The 17,404-nt window shown below is 41.2% G+C and overlaps 2 protein-coding genes across 2 annotated transcripts; one reads left to right on the top strand and one right to left on the bottom strand.

Annotated features, from left to right (window-relative positions):
• Positions 1 to 652: 652 nt before the first annotated feature.
• On the top strand, positions 653 to 2,585 carry fev (FEV transcription factor, ETS family member). Its single transcript, XM_053877534.1, has 3 exons — positions 653 to 701; positions 1,129 to 1,200; positions 1,898 to 2,585. Exons 1-3 carry the CDS (start codon positions 653 to 655, stop codon positions 2,419 to 2,421), a joined length of 645 nt encoding a protein of 214 aa, XP_053733509.1. The 3' UTR covers positions 2,422 to 2,585.
• A 10,726-nt stretch (positions 2,586 to 13,311) lies between these two features.
• Positions 13,312 to 16,037, bottom strand: LOC128766431 (cyclin-dependent kinase 5 activator 1-like). The gene has a single exon (XM_053878061.1). It carries the CDS (start codon positions 15,827 to 15,829, stop codon positions 14,993 to 14,995), a length of 837 nt encoding a protein of 278 aa, XP_053734036.1. The 5' UTR covers positions 15,830 to 16,037; the 3' UTR covers positions 13,312 to 14,992.
• Between the last annotated feature and the right edge of the window lie 1,367 nt (positions 16,038 to 17,404).

Below are 17,404 nucleotides of genomic sequence, written 5' to 3'. Positions count from 1 at the left end.
CTATTTTAATTTTTAAATTACTCTGTGTGTAATCGAGACGAAGAAAGGGGTGGACAGAAAAGAAAAAAAAAACATTTTGCAAACGGAATTAAAAATTGTGATTTGGAATGAAGTGTGGTTTCGGTTTCCGACATGTCTCGGGCTCAAGTCAACGTGATCGCATCTAAAATCACGCCAGCAGAAGGTCCCTGTTGACTCGTGTGCGCTGACGCGTGCTTTTATGGTAAATATTCTTTTCAACATAAAATGGCTGTTTTGTTTGTCCAGAGGTAAATAGGCGGAAAAGTGTGCAGGATCTGAACTGGTTTCCATGTCAAACACTTCAATTCACCATAGAAACTCAGATCTTAACGCAGCAACTTTATTAAACTGTGATGGCGGGTTGATAAGGGCCCAATTTCGATCGGCCGCTTTTTATTGTGGGCACCGGGCGGGCTGACAGAGGTAAATTGCTCTTTTAATTAAAGCAATGCAGCAGGGGAAATTGCTGTCTGAATATTGTCTCAGAGATGGGGACCACTGACAGTTGCCTGGAAACTCGTAATCTGTCCAGTCGCATTTATTCCAGATCCCAGTTATGAGATAAAGTTTAATAAAAATCTTCTCCTGCGCCACCAAATGAAAGCCAAGCCTGGGTGAAGCAGTGCGCACAATGAGACAGGAGACTGGAGGAAAGCTCATGTTCAACATGTATCTCCCAGGTTGGTTCTCTCTCACAAACACATCGTGCTGCACTTTGTTCATTATTTTAGGTCATGTTCGGTGGGTGCGGGTGCCGCGATGCGCCATAACACCGGACCGTTCAGCCTTTTCAATCTGGATGCTCGTCTGCTCTTTTGTCGGAAATCGGAAATCCTTTTTCCTGGACGCGTTTCCTGGAGGGGAGACGGCGAGACGAGCTCCAGCATCACAGCCTCACACATGGGACGCGCGCAGTTGGGATTTCCACCGCCTTTCCTCTCGTTTCACCTGAGCTTCTCCATTTTCTTACCTTTTTGAAGCCCTTCCCAAAACTCTGCTGTCATTCATATCCATGTATCCACATTCAGCCGATGTTATAGTGATGATATTCAATACAACTAATCGCTTGGACATTTTAGAAGTGACGTCTTGAAACTGTGATTACAGATCCAGCAGACAATCTGTTGAAAGACAGCAAAGGAGCATCATGGGGCCCCATCAACGGCGGAGTACAGAAAGGTAAGAAAGAATATTTTAAAGAGCTAATGCCGGTATAATTTACGATACTTATGGCAGCGACACCATGCCACAACAAATGCAAGTAAATCATATGCAATGATATAAACCTACTTTGATTAAATCGATTATTCGATATATTAAATCGATATATATAACACATTTATATTATAATATTGATTATATTTCTAATTTTTCATTCACACGGTTTTACTGTTTCATCGAATTCCGACCCTAATCTCGGCGATCTGTATCTACAAGCGCTTTTTCTTTACGAACGATAAAATAACGATGATGGTGCCATTATCTTGTATTAGCAATGTACATTCGCTCCTGATTAATAAATAGATATAATTTTAGAACACATATTTAGAACATAAATACGCCTCGTTCGTTTAAATGTGAGAAATCATTAAAAAAAAAAAAAGAAGAACGAGTGAAAATAACTTTTCTTTTCGCACATTATATAATAATAATAATAATAATAATAATAATAATAATAATAATAATAATAATAACAATAATAATATAATAGTAATAATAATAATAATAATAATAAATGATGCGCACATGCCTGCATTTTATTTATTCAATATGAAGCAATATATATATATCGCTTGGGTGTTCTGTTGCTCTAAGTTTGGGCTGCGGTGTCCACTTGCACCACTCAGTCCCGCGTGTGCCTCCCTCCCGCCCGCAGGCAGCGGTCAGATCCAGCTGTGGCAGTTCCTGCTGGAGCTCCTCTCCGACAGCGCCAACATGTCCTGCATCGCCTGGGAAGGAACGAACGGCGAGTTCAAGCTCATCGACCCGGACGAGGTCGCCCGGCGGTGGGGGGAGCGCAAGAGCAAACCCAACATGAACTACGACAAACTGAGCCGAGCCTTGCGCTATTACTACGACAAGAACATCATGACCAAGGTCCACGGGAAGCGCTACGCTTACAAATTCGATTTCCACGGCCTGGCCCAAGTGTGCCAGCCGTCCACCACCGAACAGGCCCTCTACAAGTTCCAGGGAAACTTCTCCCCGATACCCTTCTCCGGGATTTCCAAGCTCAACCTGGTGGCTCCCGGAGTCGGCCCGTCCGGGTTCTCCTACTGGCCCGCCTCTCCATCTGCGGCCCTGTATCACAGCCACAACCTGCAGCCGCCGGGGGCCTTCGGCGCCGTGTCCCCCTCCCACATCAGCTGTGTCAACAACATCACCAACCATTACACCTGACTGGAGGCCGCCACGTCACGTGGCACGGCGCAAACACCGTTACTGTTTGGCAGTGAAATGACGCTCCAACTGCGTTGAGGGTTTTTTTTGTTTTGTTTTTGTAACGAATGTAATACACCTTCAACGGCTTCAAATGTATTTCGTCAACAATCGACACGACATTTTAAACGGTTAGTGTTTGACGTTGCAAAGCAATTACATAGTTTGAAATGAAAAACGGGCTTCTGCAACGTTTTAATGACGTCGATCTCTCAACGGAATAGCGCCACCAACGAGGGCGATTTTGGCGCCGGAGCTTGGGTCAGACAAAATGCTCATAAAGTCTGTTAATTGAAAGTGAAAGCCCTTTGTCCTCTAACATGCGATTCAAAAAGGTGATGAATCGCGCGTGTAAATATCGTGTTGCAGCCATCGATTTTCGGTCCAGATTTTGAGCCGAGGAGACTTTTCCCCCTCGGTGGTGGTGGTGGTTAGATGACGCTGAGATTTTGAAATTGTAATTTCAGGAGACCTGCTACTATCGCGTATTCAATGGAAATCAAGATTTTACTTCTTTTCTCTTCTATTTTTTTAATATCCAAAATCATCCCTGGATCCTCCGGTGCGTTTTATCAACTTCTTCCTCGCAAAAAGGAGCGTGGAGTTTTGAATGTGTGAATGCTTGTGATGTTTCGCAGTGTTGATCTTGTCCAGTATGGCATTAATAATCTGACTGTGATAGGATTACGCGCAGAGAAATATAAAGTTAGTCAGGTAAATGAAAACATACCGCCAAATAGCAGATTTACTCAGACTCACCCCGGCATCGCAACAATTGCTGTCTTCATATTTCCCTGATATAATTCACCATAGAAATCACTACGAGTCGCCAGAGAAAAAAACGTATAGAAAAGCGTTCCCCTGAAAACGAATGTCCATAGTCACTATTATGCTAATTATAATATATAATATCAAACCTTTGCATTGACGAACAACCATGCCGCGTATGTCTCGGTCCCAGAGCCAGCCTACATGTATATTATGTGATTTTAGTTGTCTCGGGTGTTTTGGACTGACCTGTCAGTAGAGCCACGTGTATGTGTAAAAACAATAAATTAATGAATTATGAAAGCTCAGGAAAAACTGCGGTGTTTCTATGTCAGAAATGCAGCGCGCTGTCTGAATGCGCAGACTGACGGCTGAGAATCTGCTGTACGCTGGGCGACCACACGGAGGCGGGAGTAACACAAGGAGAGTGTAGTATTCCAGGTGAAAGACCAAAGAGACCAAGACCTGGGTGGGACATTCCATGACCAACAACAGACTCCGGTTCTCTCTGTTGGTTTGTAATGAGACAGAGAACAACACCACCCCACCACCGCCAAAGAATAGAAATGGTTATAAATTAGATGGAGAATAAAAAATATATCAATAAAAATACAGCAAAAGGTTCAATTCACAAGGCGAGTAAACCAAAGCCACCGTCCCACCTACATAAATTACTATGAGCATTGTGGAAATGGAGATTGTAGACAAGCAGTCTGAAATGTAAGCGACCTTAAGAGAGGTCTGAATTCCTCTTTAGAAGCCGAATGAGCCCGATATTTTTTTTTTTTTTTTTTCCCAATTGGGTGTATAGATGGCAACCAACTCTTGCTTACTCCATGTGAAGGCTGCTGATTCTTTAAGACACACCTACTTGTGTGGACATTTAGCTTTTTGGGGACATTTTTCAAGTCCAAGTCTCAATTTAGAAGACTGCAAAATAAGTGTCATAAAATTATAATTGGGTGTTGGTTTGGTTCAGAGTCCTGGTTAAGGTTAGCCGTTTGTTTTGGATGGTTAGGTCTAGGGTGAGAGGCTGGGGAAAGCACAATAGCAACAAGGTTCTCACAAAGTGAGGTCGACCAACCAGTGCGTGTGTGTGTGTTGGGGGCGGGGAGAGTCTTTGGTCATTAGCCGCCAGATGGCACTACTGCTCTATCGACCTCGGGGAGTAAGGGCTTGCGCAACTGCAGTACTCAAGGAAAAAACGATTTGACGTCATGGCCGTTTTTGCTAAATTTTCTCTCGATTTGTGTGGCTGGAAAAAACTTTACGTTTGTAATGGACATGGAATAATGAAAGAATGCACCCCACCCTCCGTGGTATATGAAGAGCTTATGTATGTGTTATTTGTGAAACAGTCCCAAACCCAAAAATGAGTTTGGACTTTTGAGATGTGAAATAAGTGTAGGACGCACAGCAGATGTATCTTGTGACTTGAAACCAGAATGTGATGAGGATGATCCACTGTTAAAATGTGACATAGACTTTCACCAATAATAACGGAATGGTGGTTCAAAAATGATTAGAGTTTTTTATTATTATTATTATTTCTTATGCCATGTGAAATGCTCCAGTTAAAAACAAGAGCATGCTTGACTTAACACAGCAACGACTCACCAAAATATGTAAACCTTCACATCACTAAGGTCACAAAAATGTGGATTTATCAAAGTCTTAATAGTTTTATCATTCGTTTTCTGAGTGTCACTTTTTCATTGTGTCTCTTGCAGCTTTGTACAGAAGCTCTGTGACGCTACTGCCACCTGCTGTCAAATGGAGCTTATTGTACCATGAATATTACCATGAACTGCAGTATATGTTGACATATGAGGGAATTCCCCTGTCAATAGTGTGGTAAGAGTGAATTTGATCCCAACATAAATCCATGTGTGAGTCTTTGCGTGAGATGAAAGCCAAGTACTCCTGACTTGGAACCATGACATGGAATGTAGCCAATGACGAAAAACTTTGACAAAGAAACGAGGAGGCTCAGGGTGAACGTTTTGACTTCTGTTGAATTGGTGAATATAAAAAAGGTAGTTTTTAATCACATGAAGTAAATCTCTGTTCAGTCTGTCCCCATTCTCACCCGGTGTGTTCCATCATCTGTGCAGGCAGCACTCGTGACCTTTAGTTCTTGCGGGCAGTGGATGTGATGCCGTCATTTGGTTATGGTGATGTTTCTGTCAGAATTTTCCTCTTAAAAAACAATATAAAACCACCATCATCCTTTGCACTTCACATCGCATGTTGTGTTCACCACCTGTTGTAATTTCTTTATTTTATCAAATGTGTATTGTGATCATGACTTGGAAGCTGGGTTTCCTGAACAGTGCTGTGACATCATCTTTGTTTATTTAATTTAAATATATTTGTTTTATTTGTTTTACCAGTTTTTTTTTTATTCAAAGTAATTAAATATTACATTCTAATAGAGTAGTTCGTATAAAAATACAATTTCAAGGGGCTCAGTCTAGTGCATAAATGTATAATTAATATTATGTATAAGGCCATTAACTGTGTTTTTAATAAACTATCCACAAGGATCTTAACAAAACCTTCCCTCAGTATGGGGTCAGTTAAAGTTCACAGCCTGAATCCCTCCTCAACTGTGGCAACTTTGGACCCATTACCTGTCTTTTTGAATTGTAAGTTTCTTTTTCATTTCATGTAATTTTGCCCAGCAAAACACATTGCGCTTTCAAGGTATGGAGGGGATGCAAGTGTAGGGGAAGGTAATATCTAGATAGATAGATAGATAGACACACAGATGATAGATAGATAGATAGATAGATAGATAGATAGATAGATAGATAGATAGATAGATAGATAGATAGATAGATAGATAGATAGATAGATAGATAGACAGATGATAGATAGATAGATAGATAGATAGATAGATAGATAGATAGATAGATAGATAGATAGATAGATAGATAGATAGATAGATAGATAGATAGACAGACACACAGATGATAGATAGATAGATAGATAGATAGATAGATAGATAGATAGATAGATAGATAGATAGACAGACAGACAGACAGACAGACAGACGGATGGATAGATAGATAGATAGACAGACACACAGATGATAGATAGATAGATAGATAGATAGATAGATAGATAGATAGATAGATAGATAGATAGATAGATAGATAGATAGATAGATAGATAGATAGATAGACAGACACACAGATGATAGATAGATAGATAGATAGATAGATAGATAGATAGATAGATAGATAGATAGATAGATAGATAGATAGATAGATAGACAGACAGACAGACAGACAGACAGACGGATGGATAGATAGATAGATAGACAGACACACAGATGATAGATAGATAGATAGATAGATAGATAGATAGATAGATAGATAGATAGATAGATAGATAGATAGATAGATAGATAGATAGATAGATAGATAGATAGATAGATAGATAGATAGAAACCTCCTCAGAATGTGAAAAATGGCCTTAAAAATCCACAGCAACTTTGTTCATGAACACAGAGGGCCCTTATTCCAGTTTGTCTGGAAATGTGAGCCAATGCTAATATTCTGGGAATCCATCTTTAGAAAAAAAAAAGCCTTGGTTCAATAAAAATCTGTCTGATATTTTCAGTATTTTTCAGCAGGCGATTCTTCTCTGTATTGTGCCTCAGCTGCCAAATTGTTACAACTTTTTCTGAACCTCCTCCAGAGAGAGAAAGAATCATGAACAATATCAATAAAGAAAACATTACAAAACAAATACATTTATGGATAAATGTAAAAGATTAGATTGCCTTTATTCTTCGCAGAATTGGGACATTTTGGTGGTGTGTTTTAATGGTAGGAAGATCACTGGTCATTTGTCAGCATCCTGCTGGATGAAAAAGTGTCCCTGCTCTACAGGGATTGAGTCACTCGCCGGTCACCACCACGTCCTCCTGCCAACTTCCCTGCTACTAATCTGCAGCTCCTATTGCTGCTGCTAAGCAACACTCCTCACCTCTCTGCTTGCATAACACACTTAGTGGGTGTTTCAAGCGTCAGGATTATCAGTGTTAATACCGAGTGAAGACACAGGAGTGAGTGGCAGGGAGATAAGGTGAATGATCAGACTGCTTAATTAATAATGCATTGTTTGGATTTCAAATCACTTGTTTGTTGGATTACGATGTGATGTCTCCCCGAACTCCACCGATGCACGAGTCACCTCAGTCCTTCACAACTGTTTTTTTTATATAATAAAATTCATATCTAGGCGTGTCATTCCACACACAGCTGCAGCAGAGTAACTACATAGTAACTCTGTATATTTTGGCACACACATTGAATTTACATTGTTTTTATTTACTACGATGCAGTCTGGTGTATCAGTTACCAAGAAATGAATTGAAGTTAAGTTCATTTGTTTTAGTGTTAATCTGAATGAATTTTTTAACATTGTTCACAATTATTTCAAAACAGATTGTTTAGTGAAACTCTCAGGGTTGGTTATAAATGGACTAACCTGCTGGTGTTTTTTATGGCTAGATAATTTGAATGAGCTCCCTGTAAAAAGCATTAGATTTAAGAGGCACACGCAGACACGAAATGCTGTGCTTCAGTCACCATTCTATGATAATGTCTGTGGCTCACATGTATCTCTAACAGGTCTCACTTGTTTCAGTGATCTGATCGTATGTAGTGTTGGATGAAAAATAATGGGGAAATCTTGTGAACAAAAAGAACAAGATGAAGAAAAAATGATCAATAATTTTGATGATCAAGCTACTGTTCGAAGCTTGAGCACCAGGCAACTCACTCAGTCTATTGTTAATACAAATTACACAGGTGAAAATCATTTAGCTCAGTCATTAGGTGTCTATTCTGAAGCACAGTATTGGATCCAATTTGGAATGCTGACCTCTGAGAGCTTTAAAATGCTCATCACACATTTCTGACAGTCTTTGGTGTGTTTTGTAATTCACAAAGTACTTCTGCATGCTTCTGTAGTTTCACGTTCGATTGACATTTCTGATCAGTCGATACCAGAAGACAGTCATGGCCACAAAACATCGGCCATTTTCATAGCTACTGTTGCTCTTTCAATGTAAAACAGAGTGTTTTGAGTGACGTGGCTGTTTTGTGCATTTTATCAATGGTTAACTTGCTGCATAAACGGTCAATATCTTATGTCAATGCCAAGCTTATCTATTGGCATGACAGATTTCATTGAAGAAAGAATGCACACGGCCCCTTTAGGAACCTGAGCTACACCGCAAGTGGTTGAAGATCTGTAGGACTGGTGGTTCTCCCTCGGCAGTTATCGGCTCTCTGAATGGAAAAGCACTGTGAGAGCACATGCCTGGGCCATTTCACACAACTTTCTAAAAACACAGGATACAATCAAATGATTAAAACAGTATTGACGATTATGGCTCGAGATGAGTGAAGTGAAGTTCACTACCAGGACTGGGACGCAAATGTTCTGAGCAGCATCACAGTGTTTTTTTCTGCACCCACATATATACAAAATGAAAGAAATCCATCATTTCAAGGGCAAGCAAAACATTATTATAACAGCAATAAAATAAACAGTAAGCTAATATCAAACATCTGGCTCTTTTTTTGTGTTTTTCAAATCTCCACAGATGTTCAAGACCTGTACTGTCCAACTGTAAAACATAGAAAAATGCAACCATTTCCAACCAAACCTGGAGCTTCCTGATGGCCCATGGGCAACTTGTTGAGTTAGCCTGTTCAACAAAGAATCAACAGCAGTGAAAACATGACCTCCACCACTCCTGAGTGGAGGTAAGAAAATTGTCCATTCATGAAGGTCTAAATACAGACGTAGATGATTCTACTTGAAGCTTATCAACAATGACTCTCTGTAGGAGTGCAATAACAAAGGACGGTGTGACGTTACCTGTTGCGTAGGACTGAAGTGGAAACCCACCTCGAGCAACTTATATAACATCTCTGTTTAATTGTCCAAAAAAGTAGCAGTAATGGTTGGGGAGTTTGAACGCTTCAGACTGGGTTGACCCTGCGACAGTATGTGTGGACCAAAACAGCTCTCGCAGCAACCCAGCGCTGCAGTAATCTAGTTTAAGAGATTAGCAGGCAGTTTATGGAGCAGGAGGACAGCAAATAGAAATAATCCTAGTTAGGTGTTTCCACTGCTCTAGATTGGCACATATTCCTCACCCAGCTAAAGCTGAGAAACACCAGGTCAGAGACAACACAGATAAGTGAAGACACTCAAATGCTCAGTGATAACATAGTGATTGTGCTTCAAATACAACAGCTACAATCTGGGAAGTCAGGAGAGGGTCAGCCTCTGTTTTCTTTCATGCTGTAGTGGAAAATGCTTTACGGACACCCCATTCATTCTGCTGTGTGCTATTCTAGTAGACATCTTTTGTTCAGTTTTGACCACATCCCCTGACATTTCTTGATTTTGATGCCCGCAATCTAACATATTGAAACTATCAAGAATATAGTTTTGTTTGTTTTACGAGTGAACTTTGAACAAAATGTCATCTATTATCACAAAAAATACATATAATTTTTTTGTGTTTGTATAATGCTGCCACACCTTTTCAAACACAAAAATACAGGCTTTGTGTCCTTTTGGTGAGCATAACTGTCAAGTATTTTTACCTCTGTCAAGGAAGGTTTTTTGCTGTTAAATAAAATATGTGCTTAATACTGGTTAAGAGCTGAAATGCATTTTTTTAACTTATATGCTAATGATTAATATTTGAACTGAATTTCAAGACCATAAATGTTCTGCTTTGTGAGACTGTGCCCATTCTAAGACAGATTCATCTTAGTTGCCAGTGTTTGAATCAGACACCTGAGTATTGAATAAGTACAAATGTGGTGACCAAAAACTCCTCGGGAAAATGTTGTCCTCTTCTTCAACACTTATTTCATGAAATATCCCAGAGCAATAAACTCAGAATCACTAGACCATTAGTATTATAGAGAGTATTATTGAGAAATTCACAGGTCCCTTATGTGTCGTTCTTCCTTATATGCTGCCAAGTGCCACTTAGGTGCAATTTATGGACTCTTTACAATGGATAAAAAAGGGAGATGGGTTGAAGGAGACCCCAAATCTCTGCAGTGCTGGGCTGCATCTGGCTCTCTCCTGCTCTCTCACTTCTCTCACCATTTGATGGTCTGATCAATTTGTTTGATCACTAAAACCAGTCAATTCAGTTCAGTGCACTTTCTTATCAACACTGAATTTCCATCGCAACTGAACAGCTAAAATGACTTAGCCTTTGAAAGACAAAAAGTGTTGTTGATAAATTGCTGTGTATTTCTTTCATAACATTTCTAACATTTATTAACGTGTACTCAAGGTTGTGGCAACAAGGCCTCGGGGCCAACTTGGGTGAGGGGACCAACTATCGCATTCATTCAATGAGATGAATGCAATAAAAGAATAAGTACCAACTGCAACCCGTTCTCTCCTCATGTTGACGATTCAGACTCAAGTGTGAGTCAAAGTCTGCATCCAGTTTTTTAAGATGTACCTGCTGCAGAGCGAGAATAGAAATGCACTTTGCAACAACAAAACTATGTCGTGCCTTATGTTTACATTGTTGCATCTACAGTGGTGAGGCAGATGTGTGCCAAAAGGACAGGGACCCATTTGTTGCTGGTTTATCTACTTTAAAGCAATTCAGTTATTTTTTGTTTTGTTTTTGCAATGCACGCTTTGTTTGAAATGAAAAACTATTTTTCAGCAAAGAGAGTATTTGGAAAAAATGCCAGTAATATAACTTAAACTTTCTTTGGAAAATAGGTATTATAGACTATTTGATTATGGCTTTTATATGAGAATGTTTAAATCTCAAGTTAACTAGTTTTCAAAGCATCAGCATTTGGAAGTGGGGGGACAATGATTCTAATGGGTTTCACTGCAGATTAGAGCTATACTGCTATAAAAACCATCTCTGACTCAGGTTCCCGAGTCAGAGACTCGTGTGGCACTTAAAAAAAAAAAAAGAAACAGGAAAAAAAACTTGCTGTGCTTTTTAGAATCACAGCAAAAGGACGCCAGCAGCGAAACTAGTAACCAGTAAGATCATTCTTATCACACTGACTGACACTGGGTTCATCATCGCACAGGGCTTGTGAAGCAGAACGGATCACTGAAGGAATGTAGTAAATGGTGCTTACCTGCATAACATTTCTATGCGTATACAGCTCGACATCAAGCCATCTACCTCAACCATCAGTCAGATGCTGAGACTTGACTCACTGCTGATCATGTAATGTCATGTTCTGGAGTCTAACCTTCGAACTCTGGTAAGTCTCTGCCCAGTTCTGGACAAAAAAAAACGGCAACAGTTCTCACATTGTGAGAGCATGAAGAGGTGATGCCTCAGGTGACACACATTGCTGCTGAACATAAGTGCTGTGCTGCAATTCAGCCCACGCTCCGCAACACAGTCCCGGTGTCAATCTCGCTGGTTCAATCGCTCAGCTGTTACTATGGCGACGCAGCAGAGAAGAATGCAGGAAACAGACTGGCAGACAGCTTCAGAGAGACCTGTGCTGAATGTTAATCTTGAGAGAAGCCTCACTGCACTGGAAGGTTGTTACATAAGGCTGCCGCATGAGTCACACACAGCTTCAGCAAAGGCTTGAGGAGGAGGCATGAATGACATAATGAGGAGTTTTCAACAAGCTGGTTCCATGTGACTAATAGTTGTTTTTTTGTCAGTTCACAAACGCAGGAGCACCTGTTCATCATAAACCCCATCCCTGGTCACAAGGGCATCTAAGATGAGGGTTTTACGTGAATGATAGATAAACCAACCAAAACTTGAAGGAAGGAAAAAGAGAAATCAGTGGCACAGCTCTTAGTCTTTCTCGTCGTCTCTCTGGAAATTCTTTTTTGGCGTCTGATCTTCCAGCTCAGCACTGAAAATAGACACTGCGCTGCTGTGGCAGAGATAGTCTGAGAGAGAAGGAGAGAGAGTCACAGACAGTTCTGAGACTGCAGCAGATTCCAGCCAATGAAATGCAGGAACGGCACTCGTCCTTGATTTGGGGGCCTGAGTTCATGAATATCAGATCAACAAGCATCTTCATTTGTATGAAGTCGCTTGGACGAATGAGGGTGAAGAAATGACTAATTTAGCTTCTCTTTTCCCCAGCGAGTCACTGACACTGATTTGGGAAACCAGGACAGACCTGAGCATAGACAGGACCAGTGAGACTGTCAGCGTGCTGCATGCTTGTGACAAAAGACAAAAGCTGCCACAGAGTTGTCATTTTCATTCTTAATTCAATCACTGAAACAGGCTGTAAGAGAAATATGCTGTTACCTGAGTTATATACGTAACAGTGCATCATCACTATTGTGATGCAGAAGTGATTTAACCATACAAAATTATACTGAATACTATTTTAGAAAGATTTAAACTGTGAACATGTCATCTCATCATGCTGGTCTCTGTATAGTTCTTCTCCATGCAGTGGCAAACAAAACTAGAATAGTTGGAAAATATCACACCCTTTGTTGGGAGTGCACATTAAATCAAGTGAAGACAGCAGTATGTCTTCAGTGGCAAGAGGAAATTGAAGTTATGAGGAAGTCATACATCACGATTGACCTAGTAATGTAACCGTTTAGCTTCACCTTTTAACTTTCACTTTCCAACAAAATGGACTTCAACAGCACTACAAACCTGACATTTGAGACGGAAACCTTTTGAATTTTTGAAAGACCAAAGTGAGCTTTAAATAGTAATATTCGGAGCACACTGAGTGGAGTGGTAGGGAAGTCAAGGATCTCATTCATCAACTGCAAAGAATGGAAGTGCCCTGATGTCCTCTGAGAATGGATAGTGAGGTGGCCTCTGAAGACAAAGGTCTCTTTGAAGGTCTGCTGTGTGTAGCTCTAGCTGAGACTGGTGAGTGCATGCTTCATCGTCTAATTGGAGGACATGTCTCAAGAGTACTCGTAAATCAAATCAAAGGAACATTCAAGGATTCTGCAAGGCAATTGTCCGGCATAAACAACAATAGATTACCAGGCTTTAGTTTGTTCCAACTCCCACAGAGATGCAGAAAACAAGAGCTTTATGAAGATTTATTTCACCTTGATGACCACAGAAGTGTCCATTTATCAACATGTAGACACGAAACAGTGTGGTGTTCTACAGTCCGGGCAACACACCGATTGCACTTTTAACACAAGTGGATGCCAACATGAAAAAAAAAGCTGTACAAAAAGTCGACATGTATTCAATGTAAAGCAAACGTGAAAATGACTGCAAATGTAAGCGCTCCAGATCGTGGGCAGAATGAGCGGCACATGTCCACTTTTGTAAACCACTGTGCAGAAACATCAACAGTTTGTTCACATGTGCAAAATAAGCAGCGTTACATTCCACTCCAAGCAATGGGTTCACAACATGGTGGTACACAACATGTCCAAGATACTGGTAAGGCCCTATAAGCTTGAGTTTGATTGTACTCGGAGCATTTAGCTTATAGAGAGGAAGGTGCAAATGAAGAACACATATTTACAGTTTCACAAATCATCTGTAGCAAAAGGCTAAACAGAAGCTGACAGCTCACTGTGCATGCTCGGCATTACAACCAGGCTGATGTATGAAAAACATAAATAAGGAAAATTAAAATAAATAAATAATATGTACATGTAAACTGTATTTCAATAGGCCAAAAATACAGAACCGTTGGCACTTAAGATTGTCCAAATAACGTCCATACACCTAATCCTCTCAGTACAATGAGTTAAATGATTACAAATGAAATTGAAATTCTGCTGCAGTATTCCATATATACACCTTGCCCGAATCCTTGCATACGTCACCTACATATCTAAAGCCTTAGTGATACACTGCATTGAATCTCTTTGCAAAGCCCTAATGTACATGATGCTTAGGTCCTCTTCTTCCAGCAATGCAGTTGTGCAACGACCCTCTGTCTTTGCGTGTCCACTGGGTCCTTTTGAAGTCAGTGTGAAATAGAAATATTACATTCTTCGACGTCCAACAATCCATCATGGGATGAATTATGTAGATATGTATGTTTTAATTTAATATATATTTCTCAATACGCAGCACTACTTTCTTTGCATTTATTAACTTCCATTATAATTTTCTTTTCTCGTCGCACTCCTTGAAATATTCCAACACCAGGGTATGACATATATATTTATATGTTCTTTTTAAAAAATTCCCTCATTACCTCAAAAATCTCTTTAAAGTTTTGTCTTAATGATTTTTATCTAATATGATTTTTGCAGGTATTAAATATGTTATTTTTATTTCGCATTTTAATTTAACATCTTTATATAATGCCTCTCTTCGAAACCCCAAACAACATTAAAAATATATCCTTCTCATAAAATATAATCCACATTCGTGTACACCAGATTTATACGTCTTAATTAATTACAGTACTGGGTCAGACCCTGGATCAGGAGTCCCGGATTTTAGCGAGAGTCTTGAGGGAAATTCAAATCTACTCGTGTGACGTGGGTGAATGGCTGAACTGGTCAGCACCCTGGATAGCTCCACCTCAGCGCGCGTAATCTCCCCACGAGCGCCGCGGGGACCGTGGGCAGCAATGACGTGCGGACAGAAAAAAAGGACATATACTGTATCATCTGCATGCAGTTAGAAATCCCCCCCGTCGACTAAATGTTCACCAGCAGAGCCTGTCGGCCCCGTACATTCCGACTAAACACCAGGTGGTGCCAGACGATGAAATCCCAAAGCCACGCTGCGGTGGGGTCAGCGGTCCAGGTTGGACTCGCTGGTGTCTCGCTGGTTCTTCAGGTCCTGAAAGACTTCGGTGAAGAAATGCGGGTCCGCATTAAGCTGCAGCATCTTGGCGCTCATCCTGCTTATGATGGCGAGTGACGTCTCCCAAAACACCTCCTTGTTGGCCTCGATCATGAAGGGCTTGAGCGGGTAGGAGATCTCGTTGCCCATGTAGGAGTAGGCCAGGTAGAGGCAGGTCTGGAAGGTGCCCTGCAGCTCCGCAGGATTGTCGATGCTCTCCTCGATCGCGTCCTCGCACAGAAGGTAGACGAAGACCACGTTAGCCGGGGTGATGAAGCCCTGGTCCTGCCAGCCCTGCAGCAACAGAGTCCGGTCGATGTTGCGGAACCACAGGATCACCTCCCCGCTGTTGAGCTCCTTCAGTTTGTAGCACCTGCGGCACATGAAATCCCCCAAGCAGCGCAGTAGCTCTCCGGTGGAGGCCTGGATCACGATCCGCCTGGGTGACACCAGAGATACGCTACTGGACTGTTTCTGCACCGAGGACAGGCGCGTCGGCACCGTGGGCACCGGGACCGGGATGGGCGCCTTCAGCTTCTTCTCCTCGGTTTTCCTGACGTTCTCGTTGTTCAGATGATCCACATGGCTGGAGGGCAGGCTCGGCAGCGGGTTAGGGGTCACCTTTTTAGCGCTCTTTTTGGCCGAATTGGCCACCAGCTTCTTCCAGGACAGGGACACGAACATGGAGTGTCGCTTGAGGCTCTTGTCATTTTTGGGTGCGCATCCCGTCACCTCCGCCTCTATCGCCTTCTTCGTCGCAGGAGAGATGGAGAGGACGGTGCCCATGTCTGCAGCGGACAATACCCCGGGAATTCAACTGACTGGACGCGGAGGAAAGGGAGTCATGAGATTGCCAGCTCCATTTACGCAGTGGCCGCAGCAGTGGAGACGCGGGAGCAGAGCTGGGTTCCTGCAGACGCTGAGGCTGGATGGCGTCTTGCACACGACTTGTGCTGTAAATCACCACTCCGAGCGAACCAGCGAGGAAAACCACTGACGGACAGCCCGTCTGACCAACGGCATACGAGGACGGTGATCCAATCAGCCAGCTCTGAATTTTATCAGTCATTGATAACGCGCAGCATTAGCCACGCCCACATTCCGTTAAGCCCTACGCTTTCTCAGTAACTGACCTCCACTACCTTGGTGCCTGCCGCAGGCTGGTTAAGTTTAGTAAATCTGGCTAATAATAAAGCCACCAGACTATCACTGCACTCACCTTCTCCGTTTCTATCTATCTATCTATCTATCTATCTATCTATCTATCTATCTATCTATCTATCTATCTATCTGTCTATCTATCTATCTATCTATCTATCTGTCTGTCGGTCTGTCTGTCTGTCTGTCTGTCTATCTATCTATCTATCTATCTATCTATCTATCTATCATCTGTGTGTCTGTCTATCTATCTATCTATCTATCCATCCATCTGTCTGTCTGTCTGTCTGTCTGTCTATCTATCTATCTATCTATCTATCATCTGTCTATCTATCTATCTATCTATCTATCTATCTATCTATCTATCTATCTATCTATCATCTATGTGTCTATCTATCTATCTAGCTATCTATCATCTGTCTATCTATCTATCTATCTATCTATCTATCTATCTATCTATCTATCTATCATCTGTGTGTCTGTCTATCTATCTATCTATCTATCCATCCGTCTGTCTGTCTGTCTGTCTGTCTGTCTATCTATCTATCTATCTATCTATCTATCATCTGTGTGTCTATCTATCATCTGTGTGTCTGTCTATCTATCTATCTATCTATCTATCTATCTATCTATCTATCTATCATCTGTGTGTCTATCTGTCTATCTATCTATCTATCTATCTATCTATCTATCTATCTATCTATCTATCTATCTATCTGTCTGTCTGTCTGTCTGTCTGTCTATCTATCTATCTATCATCTGTGTGTCTGTCTATCTATCTATCCATCTGTCTGTCTGTCTGTCCATCATCTATCTATCTATCTATCTATCTATCTATCTATCTATCTATCTAATTTTTTGACCTCCTTTTATATCAGTTGAACAATAACTACATCATAAATGCCCCCCTTCTTTCCCCTTCTTATTCCCCACTGGATTCCTTGCTAGCCTGGACCCTGAACAGGTCGCCAGCCTGAGCACAAATACACAAACAAACCCAGAGTAGTCTTACAATCCAGCCAAAGACACTGCCATAACACTGTGCTGCCACAGATATGTAGTTTTATGATATTTAACTATCATGCAGCAATTGCTTAATTATTTATTTGGGGATTATTATTTGTGGACTTCTTTTACACGCCCACTGTCTCTAAAGGTGAGGCCAAACTCAGTAAAAAAAAAACTTTGAAACCAAGTCAGACA

Source organism: Synchiropus splendidus, chromosome 10, assembly GCF_027744825.2.
Source record: "Synchiropus splendidus isolate RoL2022-P1 chromosome 10, RoL_Sspl_1.0, whole genome shotgun sequence".
In the NCBI taxonomy this organism is placed as follows: Eukaryota; Metazoa; Chordata; class Actinopteri; order Syngnathiformes; family Callionymidae; genus Synchiropus; species Synchiropus splendidus.
This window is presented reverse-complemented; position numbering and strand designations above follow the sequence as displayed.

What these genes read in the sequence shown, in the direction of transcription:
- LOC128766431 (XM_053878061.1), bottom strand. Translation starts at nt 15,829, where the DNA reads ATGGGCACCGTCCTCTCCATCTCTCCTGCGACGAAGAAGGCGATAGAG.
- fev (XM_053877534.1), top strand. Translation starts at nt 653, where the DNA reads ATGAGACAGGAGACTGGAGGAAAGCTCATGTTCAACATGTATCTCCCA. An exon ending in GTTCAACATGTATCTCCCAG is followed by an intron (nt 702 to 1,128) that starts GTTGGTTCTCTC and finishes CTGTGATTACAG; the next exon opens with ATCCAGCAGACAATCTGTTG. An exon ending in CAACGGCGGAGTACAGAAAG is followed by an intron (nt 1,201 to 1,897) that starts GTAAGAAAGAAT and finishes TCCCGCCCGCAG; the next exon opens with GCAGCGGTCAGATCCAGCTG.